Below are 21881 nucleotides of genomic sequence, written 5' to 3' on the forward strand. Positions count from 1 at the left end.
AATAAAGGTTAAAGGATAGTTCAACCTAAAATTTAATTTTGTCATAATTTTCTCATCCTTATGTTGTTCCTAACTTGTATGAATTATTTTTTTCCTGATGAACACAAAAGAAGATATTTTGACAAAAGATGGCAACTACACAGCTGGGTGATTATCACGAAATCCAGACTTAGAAGGTGTCCAGCATCAGATTTTTTTTAGAAAGCCCTTGAAGCCAATGTTTTTTGCACATATAAGATTAAAGTCTGAACTTACTATAACCATTATTTTTAGAGGATTTAAAAAATATTTCCTATAGAATTATTCAAATTCTTTAGATTATCATTATTAAAAATGATCATTCCCGCAACATGATATTACATTAAATATATGCATTTACAAACTCATGTTTCGGTAATGAGAACTAAAAAGTTGTCTAGAAACTATGACAAATAAAATTTCAACTTTTATCTGGAGAGAAAAAAAAATAAGAACTGCTTACCTGGTAGCCATCTTGAGTGTCACAGTCAATTATGTCAATTTTTTTGAAAAAGTTGGTTCATTGAGAACTTAAACAATGATTGAAATTTGTTGCGGAGGATGAGAAAACTTTTCTTGGACACATTTATATTCCTTATTATTGTCTCTACATTTACCAATGATTTTCCAAATACCACATGTTTCTTTACTGTAAATGTCTTATTTTTATACGAAATGTTTCATGACACCTCATAAGTCTAATATTGCGAGAATCACCCAGCTGATTGTAACCATTGACTTATAGTAGGAAAAACAAATACGATGGAATTAAATGCGTACCGTAAACTGTGTGCTTACCACCATTTATCAAAATATCTTCTGCATTATTTATCACAATACTTCTATAATATTTATTTTCCTACTATATGTAAGTCAATGGTTACAATCTTCTGTATGCTTACCATCATTTATCAAAATATCTTCTTTTGTTTTTATCAGGAAAAAAATATTCATACAGCTTTAGAACAACATGAGAATTAGAAAATGATAACAGAATTTATATTTTTGGGTGAACTATCCCTTTAATTTCTTAAAGGCGGAGTCCATGCTGTTTGAAAGCCAATGTTGATATTTGAAATCACCTAACCAAACACGCCCTTACCCCAATAGAATCTAGACCTTCTGTTGATAGACCCGCCCCACACATACGCAACCGGGCATTTGATTTGATTTGATTGGCTATAAGTGTGTTTTGGTAGTCGGCCCGTCTCCTTTTCCAATGCGTTTTTCAAACATCGTGGACTCCGCCTTTAATGAAACTACATTTTCCGTCAGGCGCGCAGTTCTCGCGAGGTTTGACGAGAGAGCGTGCCCGTGTCCTTGCTCTATCAGCCGCGCACGGTGACTGTCTTTCTGACTGCCTGTGCGGATAGTAAACCAGAGGCTCTTGTATTGTCGTGTTGTGAGGGTCGGTTCTCTGTAAAATAAAAATGATGGCAGCGAGATTTCTCCTCCGTCGCGCGGTCCCTGCACTCAGACACGTGCGCTGTTATGCGGACCCGCCGGCTGCTGCTGAGATGTCCTTCACTTTCGCGTCGCCGACAGAGGTACTGAAGCCCCGGGCCTACATATCCCGCTATCATGATGCTAGTAAACCTCTCTTAAACAATTTTAGTTATATATGGTTTTAAATGTTAAGCAATACATTCAGGTTTCCATGCATATACTATAAAACGTGTGTTTAATTGACAAAATGCATTGAAACGTCCCGTTTTGGGGTTAGCATGTTGCTAGTGCTCCATGTCATGGTTAACGGAATGTCATATTTAAAATTATTTCATTGTTAATAATGTCCGGGATTACTTAAAGTAGTATGACTATGAAAATGTTTTGGTTTCTGACGTGCACAAGCAGGTCAAGTTTGAATGACTTAGCTTAGCTGTTAGCATTCCTGCCAAACACTTTCACCTTGACAGATCAGGCTAATATGTAGTTGCCTATAGACCCCTTCACCGTTCACGTCACAGTCGGTTCCCACTGCGCATGTCAGGGTCAGAAAAGTCATTACAGCAGATTGAGTTGCGTGTTATTCGGTATCGTAAAAAATGCCTACTTACGTCGTGGGCTCTGAAAATCGCACCAGGTCTTCCGTTAAGTTTTCGTGATTCATGCAGAATCTCAAAAACAAAAAAATACAACATCTGCGGCTGCAAGCAATTAACGTGCAGACTGAGACAATGCAAATATCAAAGAGGCTTGTGTTTGTAGTGCTCACTTCATTTGAGGTAAGTCATATTTTTTCAGCCCTGTTAGATTAAATTTTAAAGCCTCGATTGTATGAACAGTTTGACCCCATGCTGCGCGCGCATCCGATAGTCATTCAATGTTTACAAACCTTGAAGGGGTCTATATACAAAACTCAATTCTTACGATTTTTGTTTTTGTTTTGATAACATCACAGATTAAACACTGCACCAATATTGGGAAAATTACAAACTAAATGTATTGAATATGCATATCAATATGCATATCATATATTGTACCGATAAAGTCATGGGGAAAATTAGTAAAATCCTACAAACACATTTGAAAGCCATTGAAACACATTCAAATAGTACACTTAGTTGGAGTCTATATAGAGTTATACTTGCCATCTAGTGCACTAAATCAATCTGTTTTTGAAAACATTAGTGTGTGATTTTAATTTTCTGTCAAAGACTGGATTTGGTACCCTGCATAAAAATGTCCCAGTAATCTCTACTATTCTTAACCCAGTAATAATAAATGTCAAAAAATTGTGCGACTCTCATCATCTCATAATAACAGCCTTGATCAAGTGCACAATAGTAATAGTTCATGGGTTGCCCCAATTTGCCCTTTGTGGATTTGAACTTTAACCTTACATTTATTCTGCTCCTGTATAGCTCATTGGTAGGGCATCACGTTAGCAGCTCAATAGGTCATGGGTTTGAACTCAAGGAACACACATATTGATATGAAATAAGTGTAATAAATAAAGGTCCTGCCAAATGCATAAATGTAAAAGTTTTTATTTTCAAAAAAGAGAGCATTTAAAAAATTTTAAAGGCTTCATTTTGAACCACTATTCAACATCGCCTTGGACATTGTGCGTTTGAATTGATATGACTTTGGTTATTTTTGCTGCAGGTGTTCTTCAAAGAAGCCAGTGTTAAACAGATTGACGTCCCAACACTGACAGGAGCCTTTGGTATTCTTCCAGCCCACGTTCCCACACTGCAGGTTCTCCGGCCTGGTGTAGTCACTGTCTTCAATGATGATGGTTCTGCTGCGAAGTATTTTGGTGAGTTCCAGCTGCAGTAGACATACTAGTAGTTTAGTCAAACTTGGTAAAGAAATGACCTGATTAAAAATGCTTTTGTAGCTAAAGTTGAAAGTATAGTTCTGTTTTTACGCATAGGTGATGGTCTGCGTACAGTGTGCGTGGTGAAAATTTTGTCATCACAATAGGAAAGGACTCATTATAGTTGTGTGTAGTGATGCACCGATGTATCGGCCACCGATATTTCTCGGCCGATTTTTTATGAATTTGAAACCATCGGCAAAAGCACCAGTAAGGCCGATACCGATTGTTTATTAATTAACTGCATAAAGGCAATGAGTTGCATGTCTGTTGTTTAATTAAAATGATTTAATGTTCTGGTGTACTTAAGCACCGACAGAAAACCTTTGTTGAGCTGGCTCAAATGTCTTGGACAATAAAAGAAACAGACCTGCACTTTAGTGGGGAAAAGAAGTCAACTTTTTTTGAAGTAGCAATATTTATACTGTTTAAAGCAATAGCACTGGCATTATTTATGTTTATTAAAGAAATCCATTATATGTGAAAAATGAGTTAATGTTGTTAAAAAAAGAAATGCTGAATAGCAAAAACCACCTTTGAAGGTTGTCATGTTGTCTTATTATATTTGTTTTAGCTTAATTTGTGCCTCTCTTATTATGTTGGTCAGTTGAATGTTCGGTAAAAATAATTGGATGCAGAAATAAACTAGCTAATAGACCAACTGTATAGTATTGTATTTAATGTATAGTGAAGTGTTTAATATCGGCATCGGCCAGAAGTTTTCTGTTTAAATCGGTATCGGCCCCAAAAAAATCCTATCAGTGCATCCCTCGTTGTGTGGTGTAAGCTACGCGTCGGTTTCATATAATACTTCTGTGTTATCGTCATCCGCATCGACGTGCAAACACACACATGCAGACCACTGGTAGGCATTATCCACGCGTGTAACCACAGAAGCAGTTCAACCATTAAAGAAGAAGCAGCTTGGTCCGAAAACCCACAAACAAAGCAGAAGCAGCAACTTGTTGTGTATGTTTTGAGAAGATCAGCAGTGATGGAAGTAAATAGACAGCGACTTTTGTTGCAGTTTAAGTTCAATCACAACTTGGCCCATCTTTGTTCTTACCGTCACAAACAGAAACACCTATTACCTGACAGAACGGGTTCTAGTCGACCAAACACAGCGCTTGCGTACCACGTAGAACTGATGCACTGTTAAAATTTTGGCGAGGTGCACGTCAGGGTGCGGGTAACCTATGGACCTAACGCACAACTATAACTTAGGCTTTAGTGCGCCCTGTACGCTAGATTCTTGTAATCATGCGTAACATGTGCGTACAGTATGTACTAGTAGCCTAGGAGTTGAATTGCATTTTGTTGCAATGCGCATGCATGGAACGTCTGGGTACACGTACGAGTCTAATAAACTATGCTTTGCAAGACCCGCCCTTGTGTTTGAATGGGCGCGTACATTAGGGGTGTAAATCGGACGGTTCCTTATGATGCGATACAATATCGATTTTCTCCGCCAGCAATGCGTTTTTTGTTGGTACATTAAAGCTTGATGCGGATTCTATTAATTTATCAATATTTTTATATGGGGGGGTGACAGGTTCAGGCTGTGTCTCGATGCTGGACTCGCGGTTCGATACACGTCACGGTATTTTGAGCAAATAAAAAAATTGAAACAGAAATTCAAATAACAGATTTTTTTCCGTAATATTAACAATTTCAGTTGAACTAAATGCTGCCAGACGTCGACTTAAAAGATTACAGGGCATCCTCTATATCAATTTCTGTTTTTTCCGAAGTCATGTTGCTGACCTTTAGTTCAAGCTGCAGGTGATTCAAGTGATGCCTGTGTGACTGCGATGAAGCACAGGTGATGCCGGCGCAGAGCTAGGTCGCGTGTTGACCGGTCAACAAATAAAATGAAAAGAACAGAATATTGTATAAATACCCCACCATGCTACGATACATACCGTGGCATTTCTGTACCGTGAAATACTGTACTGCGAAGTATCGTTACATCCCTATTTTTATATTTTGTGCAATCTCTGTCCCAATTGGAACATTTACAACAACAAACTAACAAAAATACACTTTTTTTTTTAATAACGAAAAATGTATAACGAGGGGCAAAATGTCACATAAAATTTAGCTTATGATGGCAAGAGTCAAAGTCTTTCAGTATTTTGTGCCAAAATGTGCAATAGTGACAATCACTAAGGGTGGTTTTATAAAAAATGTAAAAATAAAGCTGTTAAACTTAAGCATTTGATCTGTCACACAACATCAGATCTAACAGTCAAACACGTGCTGCGGTGGTCTCTTTTGAGAGATTTTTTTTTTAGAGATTTAAAAAAATCAACTGAGGACACTGAGTTTTGCATGGACAGTATCGCCTGCAGTGCTAAGCACATGCTCGTCTTCTGTCTCTTTCGCGGTGTTTTCACTGCTACAACCGCTTTGATCCATATCGATGTACGCTAGTGGTGTAACAATACGTTCACGTACACATAAAAACAAACTAAACTCCAAGCTTAACTCTGTGAAATGGGAGTATTCTTGTTGTTCTGATCACGTATCTATGTTTAGAAATTAGTAAAACGGCCATACAAGGCAAAAATGCTGTAACACTGAAACTCGCAAGCTATTTGGTGAAATGTCAGAGTAGTAATAACAGTAAATTGCTGTAATGATACTGAGCTTTACCACGTGATCAGCCTGTATGTGTTTATTCGAAGGTATACACCTTTAAACAGCATAGCTAATAGAAAGAGAGAAACCGGTATGTGATGAATCATACAAAAATAAGATTTTATTAAAAATAATTATGAGCCTAATGATGAGATTGACATGATCTTACTCAGTAAGTATTAAAGATATCAAGGTTATATTTCACAGAATGATCTTTACATTATGTTGGATGAGTTTGTAGATAACAGTAAATGGGTTTTTTAAATTGCTGGGTTTTCACATGCATGGTCACATTGGTAATAATTGGGCACTTTAAAAGAACTCTTTTGTAAAATCACCAAGTATTGTTTTATTTAAAAGTGAAACCTAAATTGGTCATTTTGGTGGCACAGACTTAAAAAAAAAAGGAATTTTCATTATTTTCTATGCATATGATTTTAGATATAACATCCAGAAGGGGTCAGTCTTGTCCCACCAAAGTCATCTTATGTGCTTTCAAAAAGTCATTTGCATTTATTCATTTCCTGTGAATCAAACTCATGACCTTGGTGTTGCTAGCGCCACGCTCTATCAGTTAAGCCGCAGGAAAGTAACTGATCTTCGGTGTGCTTGTATTTTGCAGTAAGCAGCGGATCAGTCACGGTCAATGCCGACTCTTCAGTTCAACTGCTGGCTGAGGAGGCGGTTCCTCTGGACTCTTTGGACCTTGCAGTAAGTATCTGCTAATCCTCATCATATATAAAAAAGAACTACAAAAGGAACATGCATAAATTTGGGTTCCTATTAGATCATTTTTGGACATGTACTGTACATTGAGATTTTTCTGAAGTACCATGGTTTTGGCAACCTTTCAGTACTCGGGGGTCCCACGTGTCCTAGACATCTTTGAAAGTTTGTGAATCTGGGGGAAAAAAATTCAAGGTACTGGGAAGTTTTTGAAAATATACATACATGGATACAGGTCATTGAAAGTGCTTGAATCTATTTTATGTCAGAAGTTTTCTGGAAAAAAATCCATATTATTCCCTGTGTAGTGTAGGATAATATCATAAAAATTCTAGACTTTTTAAGCACACGTGCTTAAATCGATTTTTTTCCATATTTATTTTCGCAAACATTGAACGTAAGATTAACGTTAATCTAATTACTAGTCTTCTCCACTAGATGTCACCCTCTTTTTTGCCTTGTGCAATGTTACCAAGGAGCGAGAGGGGAGCCTGTCATTGATTCAGTCAGTCTATATTCTAATATAATATATGAAATAATAATTTAATATTCTATATAATCTATGTTCATTGAGTTGAATCGAGAATAGAGTATACAAATTGCCCGAGAATTGGAATCGAATCGATTTGATAGCTTGTGAATCGAAATCGAATCGATCTGGAACATCTGAATCGAGACCCAGCCCTAGTGCTAAACTGTTCACTTTAAATGCTTATATCTTCTTTATACGAATGTTGATTCCTACCAAAATGCTTTTTTGCATAGTTTGACACATGAAAACGTCTCGGGTTGCATATGTAACTGTTGTTTCCTGAGAAGGGAACGAGACGCTGCGTCTCCCTTGCCATACTTCCTGCGTCCCTGTAACGCCGTCTTTGGCAATATTTCAGATAGAGATATACTTCCTGGCTCCCATGTCACCCTGTCTTTGTCGTTAAGCCTCACCATTGGTTGAATTTGATACACATTCAGACGCACTTAGCCCTGGAGGCGTCCCCAAAGTGTCACCGCAGTGACGCAGCGCGAGTTCCCTCGAAAGGGAACTGTAACAATGTATCTTAAAAGTAGGGCTGCAGCTATCGATTCTTTTTGTAATCGATTAATCTAGCACTGAATCGATCGATTAATCGAGTAATCGGATAATTTTTTTGTGTGTTTTTAAACAACCAAAACAAATAATGCATAACGAAAATGACTTGGCTGTAAAATGTTCAAGCATTTGGCTTTTATTTCTAAAAAAAACAGAGGTATTTGGCTCCAAGAAATAAGCCTATTTATTTCAATTTTTTACCCATTTAGTGTTTATAAGTGCCAGTGCCAACAATGAAACACTTTAATTTATTAATATGCACAACAGGTTTCATGCTGTAATCTAGCCCTGACATCAAAGTAAATATCTGGTTTATGTACATTTCTACACCTGCAGCATTTACCATTAGGCTTTTAACATATAATATATCATTTCTGGGGTGAGCCTATTTGCTATGGTAACAACCTGTGTGTATGCGCGCACGTGCACTTGTGTTTGTGCGTGTGCACGCGTGAGGAAGAGTGACACCCCAGTCAGACGTTCAGTTGCTTCATTGCATTTTGGTACTGCAGAAATACATACATTACTTTTCAATAGAACGCTGCATTTGGTTTGCATCACTTGCATTGCGGTGCATTTTAGGTTAAGAATCCGTTTGAAAAATCACAACATCACGTCCCGCTGTCTACAGTGAATGCATGCTGAAATTATTTTTGCGTGGCTACGTAAAAGTTTAAGCATATGTGATGCATTGCGCTATCGGTCTGACTCGCGTGAGAGAGAATAACTTCCTTATGCTAAACTCCAATAAAACAGAGATTATTATTATTGAACAAAATATGTCAGATTACAAGTTGCCCATATATGATTGCACTGTGATGCCGTTTTTTGGTACACACACCTGTAGTGCATGCGTGTGTGTCAAGGGGTTCTTTTTTAATCTATACTGTCCTGCAATTGAACGTGAATACGTTTACTACTTAAAAACATCAAAGCTAAACATCATATCTAGTCAAACCGCATAACGACATCGCTACAAATACAGTATGGGATTAAAATCAGCGGAAGCTATGTTACCTTGTTTCATCGACGCTTGGTGAAACAGCAGTGGATGTTTTCAGTTCAGATGCTGAATGTAATGATCCCAAACTTTAGACAGTCTCTCTCATGCCGTTTATGGACATATTCGCTCCGCCATCGCGCCAACTAAATTCAAAATGTATCACGCGCTATGATGTGCTTCCTGAACATTGAACAACGGTCCGTGTGAATCAGATCTCGGCGCGTGTAGTGCGCGTCATAGGAATTTAACGAGGCTTCGAGGCAGAATTTTTTCCTCGAGGAATTTTTTGAATCGAGTAAATCGAGTAACTCGATGAATCGTTTCAGCCCTACTTAAAAGGTAACACAATGTAACCTTGCTCTCACTTGAAATGTGTCCCCAACATTTACTTCTTGAATTTGAGGTTATTGGACCTGGAAAGTCCTTGAAAGGTCCTTGAATTTGAAGTTAACTAAGGTGTGGGAACCCTGAGTACTGCAATAAACATTTATAGGACATGGCCCTGATTATTCTGTGAAACTGAATCTGTATGCTTGTGTTATATGAGAATTAGGTCATCAAACCACTGTTACATAAATGTCCTTTCCTAGCATTCAAAACCACGTATGTCCACTCTTTCAATTGTATTAATGCCGTCCCCCACACAAAAACAATTCTGTTTGTAACCTCTTACTCATACGGTGCCAACTATTCATGGACAATGAGTCCGTCCAAACGGGATGTTTTCAGTCATGCCCTTTTCCAACACGGAATAAAGGGTTCATTCCACATAAATAGATGTTTTTTATTCCTCCCAGAGATAGCTGTGCTCGGCGCCCTCGCTGGTTAATAAGGAAGGAAAGGTCAGTCACCGTTGAAGTGGTGCAGATGCGTCAAATCCCCACTGAGAGACCTTTAACTCCCAGCTATGTTTGGCCTTTACGCTGTGTAATCGCCAATGTGACAAATGTCCTTCACAGGAAAGAGGCCACGTTTATTTGCTCACGCCGCAGAGAAAACGACCATTCTAGTACAGAGTACGGTTCAAGTGGCAGTTGCATCGATTTTTACAGTACGGATGAGATTTCGCACTTACTTGTGCTTCAGATGATCTGGGTCTTTGCGTGTGCGTGACACGCAGTTGGATTGATGGAACGGTTTATGATGTCAGTTGTTACAGAAGGGAGCATAGAGACAGAGCGCAACGCGTCATAACCTGAAAACCACGCCCACCAGGGGAAAACGGTCCATCCGTTTCCATTGACTTTGTATTGGGAGAGGCTGCCTCCTTGTCATTTCTGGCTTATAACAAAAAAAGCTGAGTGGTGCCTGGGAGCTGCTGTGTGACGGGGTGTACAGCTAACGAGCCAAAACCCCCCCCAAAAAACAAGCATTTAAAGGGATAGTTCGGCGAAGGATGGTATTAAACCCATGATTTACTCATCGTGAGGCCGTCCGAGAGGCGTATGTCCATCATTTCTCAGACGAGCACATTTTCAGTTATTTTAGAAAATGTCTTATATCTTTCAGCTACTAAACCGTAAAGTTACGGGGTCCACGTCCTTCAAGTTCAAAAATGTGCATATATCCTTTCCCAAAGAAATCCAAACGGCTCCAGTATGATAAATAAAGGCCTTCTGAGGGTAATCTGCACGTTTGTTGTAGAAATTTCCATATTTAAAACTTTATAAACAAAAAAACTATAGTAGCGCCACCATCTTAGACTCCTCCGCATTCAGGAGAGAGTATTAGCGTAGTGTACGCACTTGTCTTAGTGACTTATGACAAATTCGGAGGGCGGGGGCACAGAGCAACAGCAGAGTAACCTCCGTAAGTTGCGTAAGCTCTCATCCTGAATACGGACGCGACTGAGATGGCGCCATTACTGGGAGCGAGTTATTTTTGTTTATAAAGTTGTTAATGTGGATATTTCTACAACAAAACGGTACGGATTACCCTCAGAAGGCCATTTTTTGGACTTGAAGGACGTGGACCCTGTAACTTCACATTTGATTAACCGGAAGATCTAAAACATTTTCTAAAATAACTTAAAATGTGTTCGTCTGAAAAATGATGGACACATACATCTCGGACGGCTTCGGGGTGAGTAAATCATGGGTTTAATATAATTTTTCACCGAACTATCCCTTTAAAGACACAAAAGTGGAAACACTTGGCAACTTTTCATAGTGCTACTATTAGTAGAACTGCGCCTACTAGAGGGAAACATAGTCGGCGATTCACTTTTTTCTCCTTAAAGGCTAAGTTTTACGGCTCGACAGCCTATAAAAACTTATTTCTGGGTTTTTTGGCATGTTGGCTGTACGCCTTGTCACACAGCAGCTTTTAGGCATTGTTCTGTTTTTTGTTATAAGCCAGAAATGAAGGGAGAGTGCCTCTCGCCAGTACAGGGTCAAGGGAGACGGTTGATTGTTTCCCCCCGGTGGGCGTGGTTTTCAAATTAGCATAACTGGGCTCTCTAAGTCTCTATGTAAAGCACACATCATCATTGAATTGCATTCGACTGCTCAAAATAATCTTATTTCTTTCTCACTTTTCATTGGTTTGAACTAGGGCTGTAAGATCAAAATATTTACATATTACAGTACGCATATGTAAGTATGGTGGCACAAAATAAACGTGGCATTTTTTTTTAAAGCGGATATAAAATGGGAACTATGTTGTATGGTGGAAGAGCACTTAGTTTGCGGCACTTTGACATCCGGCGCAGTAATATTGACGGAAGTTTGATCGAGAGGGGGAGGAGTCTGGAGTGATGATTATACTGCGCCCGAGGTCGAAGCTCTTCCGCCATACAATATAGTTGTAATTTTTTATCCGCTTAAAAAAATCGCCACGTCTTATTTTGTGCCACCATACTTACTCGTGTGATAGCCTTTAAATAGGGAAAACATGGAAGTGTTTGGTGGTTTCTAAATTCATCCCTGTATGGATCCTAAGGAATGAATGGGGCTAGGCTAAATGCTAACACATTCACGACGCACTGTACAAAGATTAAGTGCACGCATTGAAAACGGATAGGGATGTATTCATTTGTCTAAGTTGAGGTAAGAACATAGTAAAATATTGAAAAATGGTGGTGTTTTCCTTTTAAGGTTAACATAGACGAGGTGATGTGATTTTGGGCCAACATTTTGTTTTAATGTATTGTGCTTTGAGAGATGATTTCGACTCCTGTTTTGCACAGGCGGCAAAAGCTAACCTGGAGAAAGCCCAGTCAGAGCTAGCAGGAGTTTCAGATGAGGCAAGCAGGGCGGAGGTTCTCATCAGCATAGAAGCGAATGAGGCAATCGTCAAAGCACTGGAGTAAACAACTTCATGCATTGGTTCGTATCTGAAAACATCACTTTATAGCAAATGAGAAATTGACAATAATGTTTATTCTCTGTTTATGTTTTGTGTCATTTGTTTTTTTTAGGTAAATTAAAGGTTATCAGCTTCGTCAGTTCCCCACCCCATTTGAAGGCATAAACTGCAAGACATGCATGCTTGCTTTGTACAGTGGATGAAAATAACAATAAATTTATTTGGAAGTAACTGATTTTGGCATTCTTTTATTTTTTTTCATGTGGAAGATTAAAGGGATATTTCACAGAAAAATGGAAGTTCTCATTTACTCATGTGCTGAATGCAAAGAAAGCTATTTTGAATAATGTTTGTAACTAAGCAGATTTAGCACCATTGACTTTCATAGTAGGACAAATAATACTATGGTAGTGAATGGTGCCCCAGTTTTGTTTCTTTTCTAATTTTTCTGTGAACTATCCCTTTAAATGTAAAAATGTGCTTTAGTGACCGAAAGGGGGCAGTGTGGTACTGTCGAAGCCTAACCGAGAGCCGAGCCTTTTGCAGTAGGATTCGATGTGAGTGCAATCTTCAAGATCTGCATTACCTTCCTTGTTTGTCTGTGCATGGTTTATAGTAGCTCCTTTGTCAATTTTGAGTAGGCAGGGTTGCCCACTCAAGTTTCCTTTATCAGTACAGATTTAGATGCACCAAAACCTAGCAAGAGAAACACAGCTAGTCCATAGCTACCTACTGCCAGTCAGGTATTGAAGTCTAGATATTGCTTAAGTACGGGGTTAATTTTACAGGGCCGCTCCAGTTGGCACATGCTTTCTGCGCTGCAGCTTTACAACACTAAACCACATGCGTCTTTATGAACGTCTGTCGTGGCAGCATGCCGCAGCTTGCTCAGTTTCCACATGTACAGAATTGGCTGGGAAGGCTTTCAATAAGGAGTCATTGTCCTATGCAAATTTGCTTTTGGATATGTTTTCCAGTTTACACGCTGTTTGGTTTGCATAAACAAGAACATTACATCTACATAATGGATTGTTAATTTACAATAATCGGTCGTGAATGGATGGAAAAATGAGCAAATGGCATAAAACCACAATTTTAGTTGCCAGCGATAAAGGTGATTTGCGGGCTCATTTTATAGTTTTTCCACAAGCCGGTGATGACAAAACTGCAAGTTATTCGAGTTTAATTTTATTTATTACTAGTTTGAATTCGCTTCTATTTTCTATTTTTAGTTTTTATGTTCAACTATTAGTAATTTAGCTATTTGTCATTTTCTGAGGCGTCATGCCCATTCAAACTGAGAGGGCACGTGCCCCATCGGTTTTTTGAGCCAAATGGAATTTGCATGCAACCTCAAAATCAAGAAGTGTCCATTAATCTGTAGTTTTCTTTTAATCAGTTTAATATGCACAATATTATCAATTCTGTGCTGTATCTTTGTCACTTTTAAGAGATTTTTTGCCGTTTTGATAATGTTTACATTACTTTATTCTGGCGGAAGGCCCTGCAGTCAGCGCAGCCGCAGACGTCATCAGCGTCTTAGCACGCTCACGAGCTTTGCTGTTGCTGCTTCATTTGGCTATCTGAGGAATTAAAACGTGTAAGAAACGCTTTCCAAACCCCATTACGGTAATTTGCAGTTAACTTCCTCTGTGTAGAAAATGTATGGTTTAAAATGTGACCGTCTCGACGTTATATTAGTAGAGATTTCGAGATTCTTCATCTTGGTGGTACAACGCCAAAGTTCGCCAGAGTTCACGGGGGCGCGGAATCACACATGCTCTAATAATTTTATCTAAACATTTTTTTAATCATTATTGACCATTAAAATCAATCACGTGGCTATAGCTTATGTCATTTTTGTTGTTTATATACTTTATGAATTTAAAATTACATTAATTTCATATAATGCAGTTGTTGTGCAAAATGCATTGACGACACAATTAAACAAGTCATTAAACATAACGTAAATAAACAAAACATGCCGTTTCAGATGTAAATATGATGCCAATATGTCATTATTCCGATAGAATAGTATTTGATATAAAAGTTAGACAACACTTTTATTTTGGAGGTTTTTGCATGAAGGCAGGGCCGCTCAGATTGTTATTAATGTAATTGCCATGGAAAAGACTGAAAGCTCTGTAATATGTAGTCTGATGTTTGTGTATGCACAATTTCTGTGAACTATGCACACTGTGCCCTGCTGAAAAAAACAGCATGGGATTTATGCTGGTTTGATGCTGGTTTAGCTGGTGGTGGTCACATACCAGCACCAAAACACAACATATGCTGGTATTACCAGCATGGGATGCTGGTGCTAATGCTGGTGCTGGTTTAGCTGGTGTTCACTAGGAAACCAGCACCAAAACACAACATGCTGGTCTTGCTGGTATGCTGTTTTTCAGCAGGGTGCCCCCTTAAAAAAAAACGTGCATGATGCCCCTGGTAATTTTATTAGTTTTGTCAGTTTCATGTTCTAATTTTGGCACCTTTATGTTACTTCAGTTCATTGCCAAGACAACATTTCTATTTATTTTTTAAGTTTCCAGTTAATATTTAGGCCTATATTTTATTTCATTTAGTAGACACATTGTTTCTACTTCTAGTTGGATCTACTTAAAAAAATACTTCTTGGTAACTCTTAAAAAAATTCTCACATTAAAAAACTTTTACAAAAATTAATTTGTAACACCTAACAAATTTATTGAATCCAACTTTCATGTTGTACTTGCAGACTACTTATGATCATCTTGCTGTTTGTCAGCCTTAACAAAAAAAAACTGTTTTTAAGTCGGATGCTTTGTCTTTTCATATGTCAACTTCATATATTATCGTTATTTTATTAAAGCTCTGTATCCCTTTAATAGACTATGTATCAATCAAAATATCTAATGCTTGCAGCTGCATAAAACGCCTTTATTACAAGAGTCTTGCTCAGGTGCAACAATCCTTTGACGCTTTAAGTGCAGCTTGAAGTTCTGACCTTGTTTTACTTGCTGTGCAAACGGAGGCTACAGACTCTCAAGTGGTTGTGAGATCCAGCACACACGCTGAAGGTGGGCGAGAGGCCCGGCGCTCACACCCACGCGGACACGCGGGTCGGCACAGATCTGCGGCCGGTTCTTCAGTTAGCAAAACCCATCGAGGCTTGAGATCAGAGAGAAGTAGCTGGTCTTAGGTCAGTCTCGTTCTGTTTCAGTCTGCAGACTCTCGACCACATCCTTCATCGCTGTAAGCCGCAGGTGCGAGGTGTCTACAAATAGAAGGTTTCAGAGGAACCTGCAAATCCACGACACACCTCAAACTTCTTTAGCTTTGCTATGTCCCCGATTTCATATACATCACAAAAGCTAAACGTTCATTTCTTGGTATGCCTGCATGGCTTTCCAAAATGTTGCTCCAAACATGTCAGTGCCTATTATCCTTAAAATTCATGTTGCATCTGGAAACATGCCGTGCTACATAACGCCTATTTGGAAGCTAAGGTGTATTTGGTATAATGAAGGACCTTTGACTGCATCAAAAAAGTAAAGCTTATATTCTGTTAATGCAAATCGGTGAAAGATTGTCATCTCTCTATATTAAAAATAAAGCATGTTACTGGTTAGTCTTTGCTATAAAACAACATGCTAACCTCTTCTCCATCTCCCTAAGGCTAACGGTGATATTTGCGGCGGTCTTGCGTTCAACAGAGCAAAGTGTCACATTCCAAAAGGGTGAGATTGTTAAATCAGTGGGCTAAGACGGCAGAGGTGGGGCTGCTGTGGGTTCGGTGGTCTCTGACGGATCAAATCCTGGCACAGTTTTTGTAAAAGCATGTGTCACCACTCATAAAGTGTATATTTACCTTGCGTACTACGTCAAAGAAATCTAGGTGTACTCTTACAAGAGCAATTTCTCAATGTTTCTCTTGCATCAGGAAATGACTGAAAATGAACCTCATAACCTTCCAGACTCCTTAAACTTCCTGCATGATCCCCAGTATTTGATTTCATGTTTTCGGTGTCAAACGTACAACTTCCGTCTCCACCCACGTCACGTGGAGTTTTTCCCACGTAAGTTATGCAGCTAAAGAAAAGCTTTGATATTTTACCCTAAAGACGTTCCCCTTAAAATGCATTGCGATGCGGAATCAAGCCTGCAGTGCCGTATGGAAAACCAATTGGGGAAAACCCAGCTGTCACGCGGACCTAATTTTCATTTTATTAAAGTAAACTTACAGGTCTGTGCATGCATGTGCCCTCTTAAAAGAAGCACCTCTTGTTTGCAAAGAGTTTATGTCTGTGTGCATTTGTATATTGTTGTTTTCCAGTGCTGCCTTAGAAATGCCAAGCCTGGGTGGCACAGTGGCTCGCACTGTCGCCTCATAGCAAGGAGGCCCCTGGTTTGAGCCGTGGGTAGGACATGTGTTTGCATGTTCTCCCTGCGTCAGCCTGGATTTCTGGGTACTCGGTTTCCTCCCACATGCAGGCCAAAAACATTCAGTTAGGTGAGTTGGAGTGGGATACCAAAATACCCCTGTATGGATCAACTTGTGTGTTATGGATTAACCAGTTCTTGCCACGAATATAGCCATAGATGCTGGAATTGAGTGAAAAAAAGCCCTCAGGTTTGAATCCCTCAGACTTGAAACCCTTGTGCCTCCCTTTTTTTACCCAACATGGTGTGACTCGCACTGGTTTCCTAATCGCATGTCTTTGCGCTGAAGCACTAGGAAAATATGCCACCAAGCTAGTTTCCATCCAGCGCTACCCAAGCAGGCATAGTTACACTCATTCGGACAAGGCCTGGACTCTGGCTCAAGGCCCCACGCCCGCATGCAAATGTGTGACGCCGTCCAGTACTGGCACACGGCGGATCAAGTGTAAGCATAAGCCATTGATCTAATTCTGTCAGCAGGCCCAGCATTAGCAGTTGGCAGCGGGGCGAGGTTGGTTGGGCCATTAGGCGAGGTCAGGAATGCACTCGACAGAAAACAAGATGCCGATTGGTCACTTGCATTTATGGGGGACACGGTGACGACAAACAATGATGTTCTGGAACGTCTGAACTTTCTGGCCTTATATGCAGAAAGGTAAGGCACGCTTACGGATGTTTCCATCCAGTTGACCCTATGACGTTCTCTACTAGACAACACTTCCAGGAAATCCAATCGTTGATCGGAAAGTAACACGTTAAAGCTAGCCTTTCGATTTTCAGGCAGTGGGTGTCTATCCAAATGAACATGTAAGGTACATGTGTTAGATGGCGCGTTTACAAAATGCTGAAAAGGTACTACGTGCTCACAAAGTGCTTGGTTCAATCCAGGACAAACCCCCAAATAGATCAGCTCTGAGAATTCTTATGGCTTTCGATTAGGAGAAGTCTTGTAATATGGAGAAGGTTGCCGGTGTGCCTTAACATTTGGGATATTTAAGTAAGGAACACCTCGCACACACTGTATGAGATATCAGCAAAAAATGGTGTAAGAACATCTAATCTACTCAAATTTGTGACAGTGTGCACTTGTAACCCATCCAACAAGTGATGCACCCTAATGTTAAATGTTAAATTCGCATGGCACCGCATGTAAACACACCCACGTGTACCTAGTTCCAGATAGGTCAACAAGGTTATAAAAATAGACGTCTTCCTGTAAGAACTAGGCATTAAACCTGCTGCACCTATCAAATACACAATCTGCTATGATACACCAGCCTAAAAGTTGACCACAAGCCATCCGCCTATACATGGCTCACAGAATTTGTTCATTGAAAATTCCTCGAGATTGAAGTTGGATGTTCTGATAAGCTTATTAGGCCTGTCACACTGCGTAGAAGAATGTTTCACAGTTAACTTTGGAGAGGTTTTAGCATAGCTTTTAACTCTGAGGTATGAATAGGTCTTAAAGTGGGGTTAGCGTTGCTTAAGGTACACTGTGTGACCTAGCACATTCTTAAAAATACTGTCTTGTTTCAAATCATGGTTGGGACAAATATGCAAAACTACACTGTCAGAAGAAAAATTGTCAAAAAATGGTCTCTAACTGTCACTTGGGGCTGTAGCCATGGTGCCCTTTTAAAAAAGCAAACACGTTTGCACCTAAAGAGGTTGTATTAGTACCTTAGAGGTGGATATTGGTACCAAAGAGTGCATTTTAGTACCTTAAAGGTCATATTGGTACCTAATGTATACATATCTGTGGCTAAATGGTACATACTGTATTAGGACCTTTTTAAATGGTACCGCCCAAGTGACAGCTTGGGATTATTTTTAACCATTTGTTCTGAGAGTGTTTAAATGACCTAGAATTAATTTTAATCCAACAGATGGGTTTGTCCATATTTGACCCAATCATTGGTTGAAACAACCTATTTAGTAAAGAAACATCCACCATTACATTATACAGGGTGACCCAAATGACCCTGGTATAACTTCTTTGAAGTTAACGGAGTTAACAAGTGTGAAGTCCAAACTGAATAGTTAAAAAATAACTAGCTTATGTACACTCTAAAAAAATGCTGGGTTGTTTTAATGCTATCTCATGGGAATTCGTACGTATTTTACGAGGTGGCTAATTCGTATTAATTCGTACAACCACATTCGTACAATTTTGTACGAATTGCTTTTGCCTTTGTGACTTTGGGATTAGAGGTGGGGTTTCATATATATATATATTTATTTATTTATTTATTTATTTATTTACGATTCACTTTGTATGAGTTTTTATGAATTAGCCAAAACATTAAATACGTGCAAATTCTCGTGCGATCAGGCTGGTAGTTTCAACCCATGGTTGGTTTAAATTGACCCATTTTAAATTTATGGTTCCATATTTGACCCAACTATGAGTTGAAACAACTCAGTATTTTAGGGTAAAACCAAACTCAACGCTCAATGTTTGTCCATATTTGACCCAACCATGGGTTGAAACAACCCAACATGTTTTAAAGTTCCAATAAAATAAAAACTAACAATTTAAATTCACGTACCCTCATTAACTTTAATCAAAATTTAATAATGTACTTCTGTCCTCTTGTTGCAGACATTCTCTGATGACGTCAGTTAAACAGCTTTGGCGGTAGCTTCCGTTAACTCCGCCCCCTCCAACTGTCAGTCTGCAGCCGGTTCCATTTCTGAATGAAACGCCGCCTTTTCTACGTTTCGCTCAGGAATACGTCACAACCAGACTGTAAAAAATGGCGTATAGTGTCCGTGAAGTCACCCATTGGTTTTTGAAGATCATTTTTGAATTTTAAAGTAGGCGTTGCCTGCCATCGCCATCTTGGCCGCGTGTCATCGCAAATCACTTGCGGAAACCGAAAATGGGTAAAAAGGCGGGACATGGGTGAATCTGAGGTGGCTGTTTGCTCAAACTACGCCTGCCTAGCTTGATTCTAGTAACAGCAGTGGCTGTTCACCCCTCACTCAAGTGGCATCGCCCTTAATTATGCAGAAGTTTAAGGCTTTATATAATTGAAACGGATGAGTTACAAAAAGGAGACAGCCTCAAGCGGCCAGTCGATGAATTGCAGTTTAAATCACTTCCGTATTGGCTTCATCAGATAGATCGGAAGGTTGCCCCTCGGTCACAACATGGAAGTTGATGGTGACTTCTGGTTCACAGGGACTTTAAGTGCAGATTTGGTTAGTTTGGGTGCAGATTTGGTTCAATAAATCTTGTGATGCCTTTGCAGTTGGCTAATAGTTTGACTATCAAGCAATAAGGAACTGAAAGTCACAAATGAAGATTGATTTGCATTACCATTTGATACATTTCCATTCAGATGAAATGATATATAAATACAGTGTGTTCTACTTTTACTAAAGATTATTACTCTAAAAATGCTGGGTTATTTTCAAGTTTTGGGTCAAAAAGGGATGAACCCAGCATGCTGGGTTGTAATTTAACCTATGCTGGGTTATTTTAACCCATTGTTGGGTCAAATTCAAACAATTTAAGTTAATATTACTCAATGGCTGGGTTTATACTATTTTGATTCATAAATCAAAAAGCTACAAAAGATAAATTACACTAATTTACCACAGGTTTTGACTTTGCAAGCTTTTATAAAATGGTGGCAACCAACCAATGCTCAACAATGAGTTAAATTTGTCATGAAGAATTATTACAATAAACAGTTGTTGACTAAGGGGCGAACTCAGCCCATTGGGTTGTAATTTAAACCTGTTTCAACCCAAAATTATGGATTGTTTTAACCCATTGTTGGGTCGAATATAACATTTTCTGGGATAATTTAACCCAATGGCTGGGCTCTAACGTTTTTGACCCAAGGCTAGGTTGAAAATAACTGCATGTTTTAGAGTGTAATATATTTCCTTATACTAGCTGTATGGTGTAATATATAGATGGATTTATATGTGCTGTATTTTGAATTTGTCAGACCTTCTTATACACTGTTAAAGAAATAGATATCAGAAACTTTGAATGTTGGATTTCCTACAACATCAATAAAGCAACTTCATCACAACACAGTCTCCACTGACAATGCATTCATTTCAAAAGCAACATCAGTTTGCATTTATGAACCAGCAATGTTTTGGTCCTACGCATCTATTTCTTTCGAAAATAAGATTCCCAATACCATCGGGTGGGAAGTCAAAAAGTAAACAAGTTCATTGGCCCTCATGTAAATGGTTTACCGGACGGACACAATTGAACCCTCTGTGGTGAGTTCGAATGAAATGAGGAAATAAGCAACAACCTTGTGCCACATTAGCAAGATAAGAGCAGCCAGCGGACGAATAGGACAGCCGCTCGGAGTCCAAGGGGAATTAATGGCATTCTGGTGAAGCGTACGTTTCTATTTTTAGAGTCTGATCGGACGTCACATAGGGTCAAAATAACCCTACGTATCATAGATTAGATTATAGGAGCCGGCCGAATAACAGATACAGGTGAAACGGCAGTGTGCGGCGCCACCCCCGTGCATTACCTCTCTCCAGAGGCCGTGTCCTGATTAAATTAGCCTAATGTGGGAAGTTGCTAATCCGAGCCAAACCAGGATTAAGCCTGCAGGACATCGAAAGTACATGGGTGTGGGTGTTTGACTGTGGGTTGCAGAGTGGGTGGTGGATAATGAGGGTATGTGGAGAACAAATAAACCTTCCAGAGTATAAGACCGGTAATGATATTTATGGGAAATGGTGTTTTGTTTTTACACAGTACCATGATATATAAATTTAATAGATGGATTCATAGCAGTTTAATTTACTTCCCAAATAATAGATACATTGTTGAGCTACAAAGCTATCAAATAAATGTGGATAGCAAAGCTCAGATAATTTACTCTTGGGGGAGTTTTATGAGAAATGTTTGGGTTCATATTGAAATCTCAAAGTCGACATGAAATCGAAATTAAATGGGAGACACTGCTTAGATCTCTTTTGAAACTCTAGAAGAGACACAAAAATATAAGCATAAGACTTAAGCAACAGAAAGTTAAGCCTCCCCCCTTTTGATGCCAGAATATGATCTTCACTGATTATAGGCTGTTATTAAACAATCGACTGATGTCCAGCAGTGGGAGTAAATTTGATTTTATCGATCAATACCAATTATAGGCCTATATATCGGTGCCTCCCTAATTAATTTTTTTCATAAAAAGGAATTGGCATGAATTCTGCATGTTGGTTGCGCGTATTAAAGCTTTTGAGTTCTGTTTAAAGGCCAGCTCTCCGTTTCTATGCAGAAGTGCTTTTTAAACGGTTTCATTTATAATGGACAGGCTCTGCAGGTGGCTACTTTGGCAAGTCTGTGCCAAAGCAATATG

At 39.1% G+C, this 21881-nt stretch overlaps 1 protein-coding gene across 1 annotated transcript; it reads left to right on the plus strand.

The window, feature by feature from the left end:
• Positions 1–1319: 1319 nt before the first annotated feature.
• atp5f1d (ATP synthase F1 subunit delta) lies at positions 1320–12336 on the plus strand. The gene is made up of 5 exons (XM_055216859.2): positions 1320–1565; positions 3127–3280; positions 6603–6691; positions 11987–12125; positions 12218–12336. The coding sequence occupies exons 1-4, from the start codon at positions 1449–1451 to the stop codon at positions 12107–12109; spliced, it is 483 nt and encodes a 160-aa protein (XP_055072834.1). The 5' UTR covers positions 1320–1448; the 3' UTR covers positions 12110–12125; positions 12218–12336.
• Positions 12337–21881: the final 9545 nt, after the last annotated feature.

The sequence above is a fragment of the Misgurnus anguillicaudatus genome, chromosome 23, assembly GCF_027580225.2.
Source record: "Misgurnus anguillicaudatus chromosome 23, ASM2758022v2, whole genome shotgun sequence".
Lineage (NCBI taxonomy): Eukaryota > Metazoa > Chordata > Actinopteri > Cypriniformes > Cobitidae > Misgurnus > Misgurnus anguillicaudatus.

Bases quoted from the DNA above. Each gene is read 5' to 3' on its own strand.
- atp5f1d (XM_055216859.2), top strand. From the start codon at position 1,449: ATGATGGCAGCGAGATTTCTCCTCCGTCGCGCGGTCCCTGCACTCAGA. The intron at 1,566-3,126 runs GTACTGAAGCCC...TTTTTGCTGCAG, and splicing joins CTTTCGCGTCGCCGACAGAG to GTGTTCTTCAAAGAAGCCAG. The intron at 6,692-11,986 runs GTAAGTATCTGC...TGTTTTGCACAG, and splicing joins TGGACTCTTTGGACCTTGCA to GCGGCAAAAGCTAACCTGGA.